This window comes from Myotis yumanensis, unplaced genomic scaffold, assembly GCF_028538775.1.
Source record: "Myotis yumanensis isolate MYYU_CA2020_CCGP unplaced genomic scaffold, mMyoYum1.0.hap1 SCAF_10, whole genome shotgun sequence".
NCBI lineage: Eukaryota > Metazoa > Chordata > Mammalia > Chiroptera > Vespertilionidae > Myotis > Myotis yumanensis.
In genome coordinates, this window is record NW_027223761.1 from 30512032 (window position 1) to 30527519 (window position 15488).

Sequence of the window (15488 nt, forward strand, 5' to 3'; positions counted from 1 at the left end):
GTGGACCTCCCTACCCCCCAAACGCCTGTTGCCAGATGTGGTCAGACAGACACTTAGAGTGACCTCCTAATCCCACCTCCTGGGGTTCGTGTCCTTGTATAACCCCCTCCCCGCGAGAGTGGGAGGGGCCTAGAACTTGCTTTAAACCAACAGAAGATAGCAAAGGTGATGGATGGATGTGGTTATAAGTCAGTGATTGCATGACTCTGTTGCATTATTTGTAGAGCCCATCTTGCTGGAGTCTCTCCAGATAACAGCCAGCAAAAAATGGAAGCTCTCAGTTACCTGGTTGCGCAGAACTGAATGCTATGACTGCCACGTGAGTGAGCGAGGAAGCAGATCCTCCACCCCACCCTCCAAAGGAAAGCCCAGCGCGGACAGCTTGACTGCAGCCTGTGGTGCCTGAGGCAGAGGACCGGCAAGCCGTGCCCTGACTCCTGACCCACAGAAACCGATCATACGTGTGGATGGCTGACTGCTGTTTAGCCAGAGGGATGTTGCTGCACAGCGATAGATAACACGATTTCCTGATGTCAGCTGACCCCCCTCCTCCCTCAGGCCTACATTTTCACTACAGCCTCCTGGGGAAATGCCCAAGGCGAGTAGCAAGAGAGAAGTAGCTGGTGGAAGGAGGGGCGCAGTAAAGGTTAGTCAACCATTCAGCTTCTCCAGAATGAGAATGGGGCAGAGCACACCTTTCTGAGGCTGTGAGAACAGCCTTGTCCCGCCTTAGGATGACATTGAGCTCCAGGCCATGGCTAACAGCTCTCCTGACCCCAGTCCACATGGGCTCATCTCTGTCTGCTCCCCAACAGAGAATTAAGGACCTAAAATCACTCAATCCAGGAAAGGCGACCATGTAACACTCATCCCCACCCTCCACTGCTGCCCCATGGCAGACATAACTAATCAGTTTTCCTTCCAACTGAGCCTGACACAAGTCTTAGATATCTCTCAACATAGCACCCCTGGCAGCCTCTTCTCGCAGATCAGAGTTGTCAGATGAGGTGAAATCTATCCACCATACCTCTCCTGGCACAACCCCTTCACAGAGGACCAGAGAAGACGGGACTTAAGGTTACCCAAGTCACTGATGACCCAAGACAAGAACCCAGGGTCAGTGCTCACAGCTTGGCAGCCTCAGTCAGACACCCCCCTCATTTCTGCCTCTGCTAATATTGTTCTCCCTTTTCAGAGGTCTTCTCTCTGATATACTCGTCCTTCCAAGTTTGTCCTATTCTTTAAGTACCACACTAGTTCCACCACCTTCAAGAAGCCTTCTCAAATTGCCTCAACTCACACGGGTCTCTTTTGGCTTCTCCTCTGTGCCAGACCTAGTGCCAGGCACTGGGGGCACAGACGTGGGTAAGATGGTGATGCTTCAACAAGCCTCGCCCTCCTGCTAGGTGGTCATCTCTCCTAGACAGAGACTGTCTCCTTCCCAGTCCCCGCTCCCCCCTGCCCTCCCCGGAGCCTGGCCCAGGGCAGGTGTGCACTGATTTGTGAGATGGGATGGTAGGTGTCCTTGGGCCACAGGATAGTCTGGGCTGGGGATGCAGCTCAGAGGCCGAGAGAAGAAGGAGCAGTGTCCCTTTTGCTTGACCTGGGCCAGGTACTCTCGCGCTGGCCAGGGCCCAGCTCACGGAGGCTTTACCTCAACTGCAGCCCAGCTGCTGCCAAATTCCTGGGGGTTAGTTAACTCCAAGTTCTCCGGGGTCCTCATCTCATTGATGGTTTTTAAGTCAAAGTTCCCACAGAGCCCCGCCAGCTGGCCCTGGAAGAAGAGAGGACACCATGTCAGTTGCAGGCTCGCCAGGGGTGAACCATGGGCAGAGGGGGTTGCCATGAGCCCAGGAATCTGTCATGAACCCAGAAGCAACTACTGAGGTCCCAGGATGAAGAGGATGAAGAGGAGTAGGTGAAGGGTCAGAGAAGAAGGGGTGGGAAGGACAGGACAGAAGGCACGCTGCTGCTGGCTCCCCCATGAGGGCACAGCTCACCCACGGACACCCAGGGGCTCGGCTCAGCCCCAGGCAGGAGCAGATGGCTCCTGGAGGGTCACTCGTCGTGTGACTACCTGCCACTGTGGCCCAGCCTGGATGTGCACTGTGGTCCTCTGGTCCCAGAGGAGGGTGACGTGCTCCCTCGGGAAGTGCACCAGCGTGAAAAACCCTGCTTGCCACGTGTGGACCTCTTGCTTCTCGTCCAGGAAGCTCTCGGGACTCTGAGGCGACAGGGATGGTCATTCCTGAGGCCAAAGTGTCCCCCAACACCTGGGGCAGCTGGGCCTGGCTACAGGTCACTGCCCAGACCTAGGACCTCACCAACTCCTAGGCCTTCCTCACACCTTGACATTGACCTCTGTGTTCCTGACCCTGGCCAAGGTCAGGAACAATCTGAGCTGCTGATTCCAGGGCTCCCAGAGAAATTGCTGTGGTAAAGAAACTAGTCCTTAGCCCTCTTCCGCCCTCAGCCCCTGTTAACCTGCCAAGTGTCCCCACCACCTTCACCTGCACCGGGCCTTACGGGATTTCCCGAGTCGTCATCAAAGATGATGAGCGAGTTCCCAACGTTGATGGAAATAAATTTCCTGCAGATGATGCCAGAGCTGTAGCAGTTTACATTTTCTACAATCACAGAGAAGCTAAAATTTGATGTGCTCTGAGGAGAAAACAAATTCGTTTAGTGAAACCAGCGAGAGAAGAGGTCTGCTGAGAGGCACAGGGGTAGCGGGACACGAACTCTGAAGTGGATTTCAACTCACTTCTACTTCTTATTAGCTGTGTGACTCTGGGCAACCTACTTCAGTTTTCTGAAGCTCAGTGTCCTTTTGGGGAGGGGGGCACCTAGTGCAGTGTTTAGCATGTAGTGACTCTCCAAAAAGTATCTGATGAGTGAATGGATGAATGGATGGATGGATGGATGAATGAATGAATAATAGGAGGACAGGCGTGTGGGGGAAGGGACACTGTCTCACATATAGTGATAATGGTAGGTGGCAGTGTAAGCCTTTCTGGAGGGCAATTTATAGGCATTAAGCAATATTTTACATGTACATACTTCTTATAGCAATTTCACTTCTAAAAGTCTAGGGATACTTTCACAAAAGTACTCACTATGCATTTAAATATTGGCAACAGCCTAAAAATCCACCAATGAGGGAATAATAAAACAAACTAGAGCATGTCCTCTCTGCAGAATTCAACAGGAAGAAGAAAGAAAAAAGTGTGCACTGACTATATGAGATAATGTTCAAGGTATACTGTTAAGTGGGAAAAAAAGCAAATTGTAGAAACTTATCCATATAAATGAAACAAAGTGTGTATATGTGCGTGTGTGTGATGAAAAATGATCTTGCAGGATTCATACCTGTTAGGAACAGGGAATGAGAACAGAAAATATATAAGGAAGAATATTTGTTTTTAATATGTGCTATTCTATTATTTTAAATCTTAGTGAAGGGCATATATTAGCTTTAAAATTTAAAAAATAAAATGGGGTCTGTGGAGCTTTGAAACCATGTGCCCCATAGATAGGACTCATTCCATAAAAGGTTTATTATTATTACACTAGAGGCTAGGGGCACGAAACTTGTGTGCAGGTACGGTCCCTAGGCCTGGCCTGTGATCAGGGCCATCTTCCCCGGCTGCCGGCAGCTGGCCCCGCCCCCACCGCCACCCACCCCCGGTTCCCTGTTTGCCATTGGGGGATCGGAGTCGGCCAGTCACGGGGAGGGACCAAGAGGTGGTCAGTGCGCCTCATAGCGACTGGTCGAGCGGTTGTTCTGGTTGTTCCACCATTTGGTCGATTTGCATATTACTCTTTTATATAGAGAGATAATGAAATAGACTGGCCCTTAGCAAAACCAAGGTCCCTGCGTGTCTCTGGCACCCTCCCACCTACCCTGCTGGTACCCTTTCCTCCCGCTGGAGGGGATCCTGCTTCTACTGTGCCCCGCCCCATCGCCATGCCTCTTCCTCCACGTGACTCCTTAAGCACCAACTCTCCAGTCAGACTTCTTAGCTCAAACCTGACCCAGCTCTGCCACTGCCTGGCAGTGTGATCTTGGGCAACATACCCACCCTTTCGAAGCCCCAGTTGCTACATCTACTAGTATGACATGGGGTCAATAACTACCTCATAGGGCTGCTGTCAGAATGAAGTAAAATAACCCACAAACAGTGCTCAGTCGACCACCAGGCACATAACAAAAGCTCAAAAAGCACTAGCTCTTACTATAGACAGAAGAACACAGGGACCCAAGGTTATAATGGTGAGTGAACAGGCAGTGGAGCATTGTAGGACTGGTGAGCTCTGTCCAGCCTCTGGCTTGCTCCTCGACATTTCCTTCCGCCTCTGAATAGCCGCACTCCAGGGCTTAGATCCCCCAACCACCCAATTAGCGTCACACTGGAGTCCAGAGCATCATCAGGCGCTGACAGGTCTGCAGCCTCAGCTACCCTGGGTCCTCATGGAGCCAGCCGGGCAGATGCATCCAGGGGCTCACCTTGACCAGGTGCACCTTGCATGCGCCCACGAAGTCAAACGGGAGCCCGTCAAACGTGCGGTAATGCCGGTCGCCATAGGCCGTGCAGGTGGCGGCACAGGGATGGAGGGCACACTGGAAGGAGCCTTGCTGGCACACGCTGAAACACATGCACCCGGACCAGCTGGCAGGGTTCCCCCACCCCCCTGAATATCCTTGATGGAGACATTGCCTACTGACCTCTCACTGTGTGCTCCTGGGCCGGGGACCAACAACATCATCAGCCTCCCACAGAAGCCTAGAGGGTGGGATTGTGGGTCCCTTTATGTAGGAGACACCACCCTTGGAGCACACAGCCTGTGCACACTCCATGTGCACACACTCATTAGGGTGAGAGGAAACCCTGAGTCTAGGACAGTGGTCGGCAAACTGCGGCTCGCAAGCCACATGCGGCTCTTTGGTCCCTTGAGTGTGGCTCTTCCACAAAATACCACGTGCAGGCACGCATGTACAGTGCGACTGAAACTTCGTGGCCCATGCGTAGAAGTCGGTATTTTGTGGAAGAGCCACACTCAAGGGCCAAAGAGCCGCATGTGGCTCGAGAGCCACAGTTTGCTGACCACTGGTCTAGGAGAAGCTCCTCAGCCTACAAGAAACAGAGTTCAGGAGAGCTGAGGGGCTGGGAAGGGCTCGTACAGAACACACTCATCTCTGAAACACGAGACCAGGGGTCAGTGCCCCCGGCCTGACCTAAAGTCACTGTACCCAGGGTCTTGCATCCAGCCTGACCCAAAGCCACTTTGCACAGGTCTTGTACCCAGCCTGACCTAAAGCTACTTTACCCAGGTTCTATTCCCAGCCTGACCCAAAGCCACTGTACCCAGGACTTTTACCCAGCCTGACCCCTTTGGACAGTCACTGGAATGTGATGTGGGACTAGGACAGGACATGGGTTCCACTGGGTGGGAGGCCCCATTGGAATGAGCTGAGGCATCCTGGTCCTGTCTCCTTCCCCTCCCCATCTTAGCCCCACTGCTCTAACTGATATGCTTTGGTCATTGGCCAGAGAGTGGCAGGAGCCAGGGCTTCGGGGCCCCTGAGCTGGCCCCTGGCCCCTGGGGTGTGACAGGGCTGCCTCCATCCTGCAGATATACCGAAGGCTGGAGGAGCAGCAGGACTCTCGGAGCCCTGGCAAGCCCAGGCTGAAACCTCTGAGGCACCTGGCAGAGGTGGCCGCAGTAGAAGCTGCCCAGCCTGTTGAGAGGCCTCATTGATTGTGAGAATGCATATGCTCACATATATATAAACACACCTGTATACATACACAAATCCATAATTGTATATATTCACTAACATATTCAAGTTTATGAATGCCCACCTATTCATATACTAGTACATGCACTTGCATATACATTCATGTATACACTCTATGGGTTTTGGATTTCTGCCCACCTTATGCATTTATATAAATATGCAAACACATCATCAAGTTTACAAATACGCGTGTATACATTTATATACATGTCTGAACAAATCACATTCATGTAAATACTCACAAAAACACCCCTAAAATTCTTTCTATGCATACACTGGTGTATGGAGGCAAAACCCCTACAACATTAATATGGAAGGGGCATGCTTGATTGTGTTCATGATCCTGCGTCCCATATCTACCCACCCCACCCCCAGATAAAGCTAGAGTCTGGATGGGGTCCTCACTTACCAGGTATGGCAGGGAGACATGACCTGGTCCCCAGGGAAATACTCCTTCCCCTTCCAGGTGCATGGGCACTCCTCCGGCAGGAAACATGCATCCCCGTGTCTGAGGAGGCTGCGGGGACACAGTAAGCAGGTGGTCAGGAGAGCGCCCTTCCCACTTCTGCCATCTGGGGAGGACCCCGTAACCACATGGGCATCCAGGGTGGCTCTCAGCATTTACCCTAGAAGAGACTGGCCATGTACCACTACCATCCTGCCCGGTGGGATTCAGAGGTACGTTGGTAACTGGAAAAACCAGACACAGAGTTGGCCCAGCTCTGCCATTCATCAGGAAGCAAGGCTACGCCCTACCAGCCACATCCCCCAACCAGGCTAGATGCCATTTGCCCCTCAGCACAGCTGTAGACTAATAAACAGACCACGTTCCTCATGGAACACCCAGTAGACCTGCAGTAAAAGAAATATTAAGTGGAGTTTTTCAGGAAGATGGAAACGCAGCTCCACGTGAAGGAATGAAAAGCTTAAAAAAATGGAAAATCTGTTGGTAAACATAAAAAATTATTTCTTAATTTCTTTAAGAGATAACAGCATTGAGAGCAAGATTCGTGTCAATGAATTGTGGGGTTTATAACATATAAAAGTAAAATGTATGACAATAATAAGAATGAGAAGGAAATAAATGAAAGTACATTGTTGCAAATATTCTACATAGAGTGGAAAAATATTAATTTGTGGTAAACTGATAAATGAAAGATTCATATAATCTCTAGAAACACTGCAAAAAAATGCCAAGATATATAGTTTAAAATTAATAAAGGAGATAAAATAGAATATTGGAAAATACTTAACCTAAAAGAAGGCAGAAGAATAAAAAAAAAAAAAAAAGAACAATAGAACAGATAATAACTAGATGGTAGTATTGAATCTAGTCAAATTACATTAAATGCAAATGCATAAATCCTCCAATAAAAAGGGAGAAACATCAGCTAAAAAAGCAACATCCAATTATATTCTGTTTACAAAAGACACAATTGAAATATAAAAGCACAGATAAGGTAAAAGTAAATGGTGGGGGGAATACCAGTCATAAGAAAGACGGAATGGCTATATTAACATCAGACAAAGTAGACTTCAAGACAAGTGGCATTAACAGTAATAAAGAGGGCTATTTCATGACAATAAAAGAGTCAATTTATCAAGAGACCATAACAATCCTCAATGGCATGCACTAAGTAACAAAGCCTAAAAAACAAACAAACAAAACAGAAGAAAAACTCACAGAACTAACAGGTGAAAGCGACAAATCTATAATTATAGTTGGTGATTCCAACACTCCACTCCATTGATGATAGAACAAATAGGCAAAAAGAATCATCAGAGATGTAAAAGATTTGAACAAGTCTAACAATGCTCTCTACCTAATTGACAATTAAAGAACTCTCTATCCAATAATAGCAGAATGCACATTGCTTTCAAGCACACATGGAAAGCTCACCAAGATAACTATATTCTATACCATAAAAAAATTTCAAAGACTTGAAATCATACAAAGAATATTTTCTAACCACCATGAAATTAAATTAGAAACCAGGAATGAACAGATATAAGGAAACCTCCAAATATTCCAAAATTTAGTAGCATTTCTAAATGAGCCATGAATCAAAGAGGAAATTAGAAAATATTACCAAAAAAATAAAAACACATTGTATCACAATTAGTAGAGTGCAGCTAAAGCCGCGCTTACAGGGAAATTTTTAGCTTTAAATACTTATATTAGAAAATAAGGAGGAATTGCAATAAAATGTCTAAATTAGAAAATAAACCCAAATTAAATTCAAAGTAAGTAATAAGAAGGAAATAATAGAGATAAGAGCAGAATTAAAATAGAAAACATAAAATCAATAAAATCAGAAGTTGGTTCTTGGACAAGATCGATAAAATTGGCAATGCTCCGGTTAGACTGGATAGTAAAAAACAAATCTATATATATAAAAGCCTAGTTCAACTGGCCGGCTGGTAGCTATCATGCGCAATGACCACCAGGGGGCAGACACTCTGACTGGTAGCTATGACGTGCACTGACCATCAGGGGACAGATGCTCAACACAGGAGCTGCTGAGCTGCTGTGACTTGGCAGCTGTGGTTCTTGGGTGACACACCCAGAACCAGAGAGGAGGGAGCCAGATTCCAGGATGTGTCACCCAGGAACTGCCCTCTCTCAATCTGGGACCCTTCGGGGGATGTCGAAGAGCCAGTGTCAGCCTGATCCCCATAGGCCAGGCTGAGAGACTCCATTGATGCACAAATCCGTGCACCCGGGCCTCTAGTAAATAAATAAAATCTTCAATATCAGGAACAAAGAGGAGACAGCACTGCATACCCTACAGATATTAAAAGGAAAACAAAGCAATATTTATACAGTATCAAGCCAATAAAGTTGACAACTTAGATGCAATGCACAATAAAAACATCAAATGCTTATGAATAAATTCAGTAACAAATGTGCAAAAACCTTTATGTGAAAACTGAAGCATGGCTGAGAGAGATGAAAGAAGACTCCACAGATGAACTGATAACACCATGTTTGTGCACCGGAAGACTTACGAGTGTGACGGCGCCAGTTCTCCCCAAATTGATCTACAGATTGAACAAAATCCCAGAGACTCTTTGGAAGAAATTAACAAGCTGATCCCAAATTTACATGGAAATGCAAAGACCTAGAAGGGCCAAAAAGACTGAAAAGCAACAAAGTTGGAGCACTATCACTTTCTGATTTTAAGACTTCCTATAAAGCTTTAGAAATCAAGACAGTGTGATATAGGCCTAAAGACAGAAAAATAGATCAATGAAACCAAACAGAGAATCCTGAAATAGACCCACATTTCTAAAGTCAATTGATTTTTTTTTTTTTTTTACAAAGGTGCCAAAACAATTCAATAAGGAGAGGAAAGTCTTATTTTTTTAAATGAGGCTAGAACCAGTAGATAGCCATCAGAGAAAAAATAAAACTTGACTCCATTTTGCAACATATACAAAATATAATAATTTCAGATAGCTTATAGATCCAAATGTAAAAGCTAAAATTGTAAAGCTCCTAGAAGGAAACACAGGAGAATATCTTTGCAACCTTGGAGTTGGCAGAGATTTCTTAGGACACAGACAGCACTAATCCTAAAGAAGGAAATGACCAATTACTAAACATCACCACAATTTAAAACTTCTGCTCATCAGAAGTCTTTAGACATATGAAACACATTACGTAAATGAACAGGCAAACCACAGACTGGAAGAAAACATTTGCAATTCATATGTCGGACAAAGGGCTTCCATCCGGGATATATAAAGAGCTTGTACAACTCAATTTTAAATATTGACCCAATGAAAAATAAGCAAAAGACTTGAATGTACACTTCGCAAAGGAAGCTGTACAAAAAGCATGTGAAAAAGGACTCATCGTTAATCATTAGGGAAATACAAATTAAAACTGTAGTGAGCTAGGACTATGTTCTCACTGAAATGACAAAAAGTAAATAGTCAGAAAACACCAAGCGTTAGTGAGAAGGTGCTGCGGCCAGCCCACTCTCGCGGTGAGAGTGTACGATTGTACCAGCGCCTTGGAAAATTATTTGGAAGTTTCTCATCTGGTTACACAGAAATCCACCCTGGGGCCCAATTCCATGCCAACCTGCTCACCCAAGAGAAAGACAGAGCAGCCTTATTAAAAATAGCCCCTAACTGGAAGCAACCCAAACAGCCATCAGCATTTGAGTGGATAAGTGAATTACTGTATATTCACACAATGGAATACTGCTGAGCAATAAACAGAAACGAACGACTGGAAAGTGTAGCCCTGTGGATCAACCTCAAAAACATATGCTAAGGAAAGGAAGACTGATGTCATACTGTCTGAGTCCATGGCCCTGAACATCCAGAACAGCCAGAGGCCGTCTATGCTGAAAGGAAGGCCCTGGTGAAGGGGGTGAGAGGAACCACTTGGGGAAAGGCATAGGGCAGGAGGGAATTTTTTAAAGTGACAGAAGTTGCTATATTTTGAGAGGGGTGTGGGTTACAAGAGGATATAGATTTGTCAAAGCTTAGCACAACTGCATACTCAGAATCTGTGCATTTTATTACATATAAATTATGCCTAAGTCTTTAAAAATTAAAAGGGAAAAAAACACAGTGAGGCACCAAAGGCTGACTGGAACCTCCATATTTAAGGGGGACCCACCATTTTCTTGGGAATCCCCCAAATGCCAGTTTCTGTGGTTTGTTTTCTTTAGCCCCAGACAATTATATAGAGAAGAATTCTCTTTCATCTCTGGCCTGGGAGGCTAAAGCTTTGATGCCACCGACCTGGGAACCAGGCTGGAGAAGAGGGTGGGGACCCAGTAGGTTTTCCTTCCATCTCCCAGTTTTCACTCCATCTCTCATCCCTCCTTGTCCCCCTAAGATCGAAGCCTCGGATTTGGTTTCTCTAGAAACGCTTACCACCTCTCTCCTGCTGGGTGGCACTAGGGCAGTCTCAGGACCCCGGGGGGGGGGCGGGGGGGGGGGAGAAGGGGGCCAGTGGTCTAACTGCTCCTGACACGACTTGCGACTCCTCTGCCTGTCTCCCTGCCCCCACCCACCTTCTGGGATTCCCGGAGCCTCCTGTCCTAAAGCTGTCAGCAGGAAGTAGGTCGCTCTCCTGGCTGCCCAGGCATCAGCTGCCAACCTCTGCTCACAAGGTCAGTTTCCACACACCCAGCTCATTCCTCCTTCAGAAACGATGGACCCATCTTGTCCACTGTCACCCCACTGCTGTTCTCCTTGTCGCTGGGGATGTACACCTTATTTACTCCATCACCAGCATGTCATTGCGAGTGTGGGAGGAAGCAGGGGGAAAGGCTTGCGCTTCATCCATTACGCTTTCCTTGAAGCCACCTTTCTAAGCCTCTATATTTTTATGTGTAAAAGGAAAATAATGACACCTTCCTCTCAAGGTCATTATGAGAATCTAATTACAGAGCTGGGCACACTGCCTAGCACTGGGTACAGACACAGTAACATTGTTTTCCTGCCCCTCCTCTCCCCATAATTGCATCAGACACCAGCAGTGGGCTGGCTCATTGCCTTCCACCTCCAGCCCCAGGCCCGGGCTCTAGACGCTTCCTCAGAAGTCTTCCCTCCACCCACCATCCATTGCTCCCTCCGGCCCTCTGCAGGCCTGACTACTTCCCCGAGCACCTGCTTCGCGCCCACCACAGAGAGGAGTGAGAAAAGACTTGGAGCTGTGGCCTCTGTCCTCCAGGTGCCCTCAGTCTGTGGAGTGCCCTTTCCTCAACTGTTAAAGGACCTTCTAGTTCCAAGGCCCCCTCGGGGGACAATTGCAAATGCATGGGATCCAAATGAAAGAATACAACACTGTCTGCTCACATGAGTGCCTACTCGGTGCCACTGTAAGATGAGGAACCTGAGGTTCAGGGGCTAACTCACCAGGAGGTGGTGAGATAGTACATCACCACTGTGCTAGACTGCCTAGCGGCCCAGGCCCCTTGCAGTGACACCGCCAGCCTCCGTGGCCCCTGCAGCGGCCAGGTCCTTTGCAGCAATTCACAGCATCCTGAGATTCTTAGAAACACTATGGGGAGAGGCACGGGAGCCAAGGGGGGCCCAGAGGGTCCCCAAGAGGGGTTGCTAGGACGGTGCTTGGACATCATTGGGAACCTTATCCCAAACCCCAGGAGGACGCTCATTTAAACCTCACGAGAACCCTGCAGGGTGGGTGCTACTGCCCTCAGTTCCCAGAGGAGCAAACCCAGGCTCAGAAAAACCAAGCGATGTCACATAATGAATGACAAACATGAAGCCCTCAGGCTGCGCTGCGCCGGGACCTGGATTGACCTGTGAGAGGCCTGGGGCAGGGGAGGAGGATTTGGGTCCTGCCTGCTCAGACGGGTCCTGCCAGCAGCCAGCCGGGCCTTACAGACAAGAAAACGGATGCCCGAGTGGCTGGGTAACCTGTCCAAGGTCACCCAGCCCATTAGAAACCTTCCCATCCTCTCCTCCCCTTCGGAGCCTGGGAGTGAAAAGGGAACCCCACTCTGGCTTCTGAGCTCTTCCGGGTTAAATGAGTCCCGAGCGTTGGACAGGGCGTTAGACCCTTGATGCTCAAAGCGAGGTCCCCAGACCAGCAGCACAGGGTCTCCGGGGAGCTGGCTGGAAATGCAGAGTCTCTGGTGGAGATTCGTGAGCACATTAATATTTGAGGAGCACATACATCCCTAGAGAACCCCAAAGCTCCTTTACGAGAGGGGTCTTGCTGAATCCTCCATTCCCCAGTCCCCTCCGGGAGGGAGCCCTCAACCCTCAATTTACAGACGAGGATCTGTTGAGAGAGGTCACGTGATGAGTCACTGGCAGAACCGAGCCAAGTCTCCCATTCCAGTCCACCCCTCCCAGTTCCACCTTCCCTCTGCGGCCTTCCCACCATGCTGGGCAGTGACTGGCCCTCCGCTCCTGACCCCAGAGGCCCTGGCTCTCCCTGTCTGGGGCACACAGGACAGTGCCACAGAGGCCTTCAGTGACAGACACCCTTCGCAAGCTCCTCTGGGGCCTGACAGCAGGTGGCAGTCGGCCTAGGATCTGTGCAGGTTCTTGAGACCTCACGAGGCTTCTTGTGGATGCCCTTGCCTGGGAAGGGGCAGGCTCATCACCCACATTGTGACCTCTGTGTAGGGGACCAGGCCTTGGGCCTCGTGGAGCCACCACGCTCTAACCAGTGGGCAGGCTTGAGAGTGAGCGCCGTAGGCTTTGAGTCATGGCTGCCAGGGCAGACCATTTCCCTCCATCCTGCCCCAGCCTCAGTTTTTTCATCTGCAAAATGGAAATAATGATCCCTCCCTCCTTTCTTTGAGGGATGCTCTGAGATTGAATGGGATGGTAATAGCGAAGTGTTTCATAACCAGTAAAGTTCCAAATGACTGCCTCTTCCCTTTCCCACCCTAGAAGTCCGGATCCCCCGACCCCCTCAGTTCTCTTGGCTGCCAGGCCTGGCCCACGACTCCCAGCTGACCACTGACCACTGCACAGGCTGAAGGACACAGCCCTGCAACGCCAAGTCACGGCACCATCTGTCTTCTCAGCCCAGACCTGAAGCAAGACCAGCATCAGGAATGAGAACTGGCAGAGCTGGGTACAGGGCCCCTGCAGCCACCTGTGTACAGAGCACCCACGGGCAACCCACGAAACCCACCTCGTATGGATCTCATAGCTTTCATGCCACCTGAGGGACACTGGGTGGGCCTTGCTTTTGCGAGGATTATTGGGGCACCAGACTGTCACCAGAGGGCTCTGTTCAGACCTCTGTTCAGGGAAAGAGGTTGGGAGCTGAAACAAGGGTTTACTTTCTCACGGCCTTGAACCCACTGGAGCTCTAGAGCCTGCCACACCCCACTCAACGCTTCAACTTCAGTGCCTTGTTTCATCCTCACAACAACCTGCTGCGGCGCTAGGTATTACTATTATTCCCATTTCACAGATGTAAAACTGAGCCTCGGAGAGGCCAGGCCCCTTCCTTACCCAAGGTTGCCTGTTGGTAATAAGCAGGGACAGGTACACTCCACCCCACATGCTCCTGCTCTCTCTCAGGCTCCTCACTGGCCATTAGGTTGTCACAGGCCAGCCCTGGGCTGGTGTCGGCCTGCAAGGCTGTGTGAGGTTTTCCCGGACCCTCATTCCACCTCGTGGTCGCAGAGTGGGAGACCATGGCAACGTAGGTACCTACCCTTGGGGACAGGCGCAGCCTGAGAGGCAGGGGCCCCGGGCTGGCACGCTCAGGTTCAGCAGCTGCTGCTCACACGTCCTCTCTCTGCTCAGCTCGGGGTCGGTGTGCAGGTCGCTGCAGTTCACGAAGACCTGGCCGGCTGGGCAGGCAGCGGCTGAAAGAGGAGAGGGTGGGTGCTGGGAGGAGCACGGGCACTCGGCAAGATGCTTGGAACACCCAGGCCTGGGGGTGGGCTCCTGGGCGGCAGGGTTGGCCAGGGAGATGAGGGGACCCAGCAGCTGGGAGATGCAGGGGGAGATGGGGCCCTGATGCTTTTTGGGGCCCTGGTTGCTTCTGGAGGTTCCTTGGGTTCCCATGTGCACATCCCACGTGGAAGGAGGGATGTGTGATGTCCCACAGCAGGACAACCTCCTCAGCTACCAGCCCCAGCTACCGAATATGTCCTCCCACCAGGCACTGCTCCCCGACTTCACATGCGTTTCTTATTTACTCCTGTAACAGCTCTGTGAGGTATTCTTTCCTTCATGTCCCCATATAATGTAGAGAAACCACTTCTGCTTGCAAAAGGCAGGATAGAGAGGAAGTGCCCCAGAGGGACGAGGAGAGGAGCCAAAAATAGGGTAGCAGTGCAGTAAGGCGGGGTGGCCAGAGGGCTTTTAAAAACAGGAAGTCAGTTACCATTACCCATATTTCTGTGACATAAACTAACTCTCTCTCTCTCTCTCTCTCTCTCGCCAGGTTTTCAGTGAAGTTGGCTGTGCACACTCACACTTGTGTGCATGATCTTCAGGAAAATCAGTAAAAGGGAGCTGAGTTTTATGCCCAGCCTGGGATGGAGCAGAGAGAAAGGAATAGCCACAGGAGATGAAATGAAAGTCCCAAAGAGGCAGAAATCCAAAGCCAGAAGTGATCAAAGGAGAACACTTTCAGGAATACACATGGAACATGGGGAGAACACAGAAGTCTAGGTTACTTACAAAAAATTAACAAAGGCCCAGAGAGGTGAAGTGAGTTACCCGGGACTGCACAGCTAGTGAGTGCTGGGCAGGATCTGAACCGAGGCTGCCTGACTCTGGAGGCCCTGCTCTTGGCCACCTGCCATACGATTAGTCTCTGGTCCCCTCTGTGCTGATCTCCACCCTTAGTGGCCTCCTCTGCCCCAGGAGACCCTCCCTGAAGACCCCAGTCTCCGTTCTACCACCTCCAAGCCCCTCACAGGCTGACCCACCGCCGGGCCACCTCACCCCCATCTCTATGGCCTGGGATGTCTCAAAGGCCCAGGCTGTCCTCCCCATCTCTGTGACCCCCACGTCCAGCACCCGACTGGGCAGAGAGTCTGCCTCAGTAGACATGTGATGGCTCAGACCCAGGAAATCCAGGACCCAGGGCAAGTCCAGGGACCGTCCAGACCCCAGCTGGCCCCCCTGAGAGAGACCATCTCAGGCTCTCCTTAGAGAAGCAGGAAGGACGGGCACAGGGTGGGGCTGAGGCTGGGACAGGATTTCTGGACATCAC

The 15488-nt window shown here is 49.8% G+C and overlaps 1 protein-coding gene across 1 annotated transcript in view; it reads right to left on the bottom strand.

Annotated features, from left to right (window-relative positions):
- The window catches only part of OTOG (otogelin), a 71282-nt gene that overhangs the window by 32843 nt on the left and 22951 nt on the right, over window positions 1-15488 (bottom strand). The window contains exons 23-28 of the mRNA XM_070426661.1: window positions 13974-14127; window positions 6210-6317; window positions 4508-4646; window positions 2527-2661; window positions 2078-2224; window positions 1655-1774 (exon numbers count right to left, since the gene is read on the bottom strand). Of these exons, the coding sequence (XP_070282762.1) occupies window positions 1655-1774; window positions 2078-2224; window positions 2527-2661; window positions 4508-4646; window positions 6210-6317; window positions 13974-14127 (803 nt within the window). The remainder of the gene's footprint in view (window positions 1-1654; window positions 1775-2077; window positions 2225-2526; window positions 2662-4507; window positions 4647-6209; window positions 6318-13973; window positions 14128-15488) is intronic.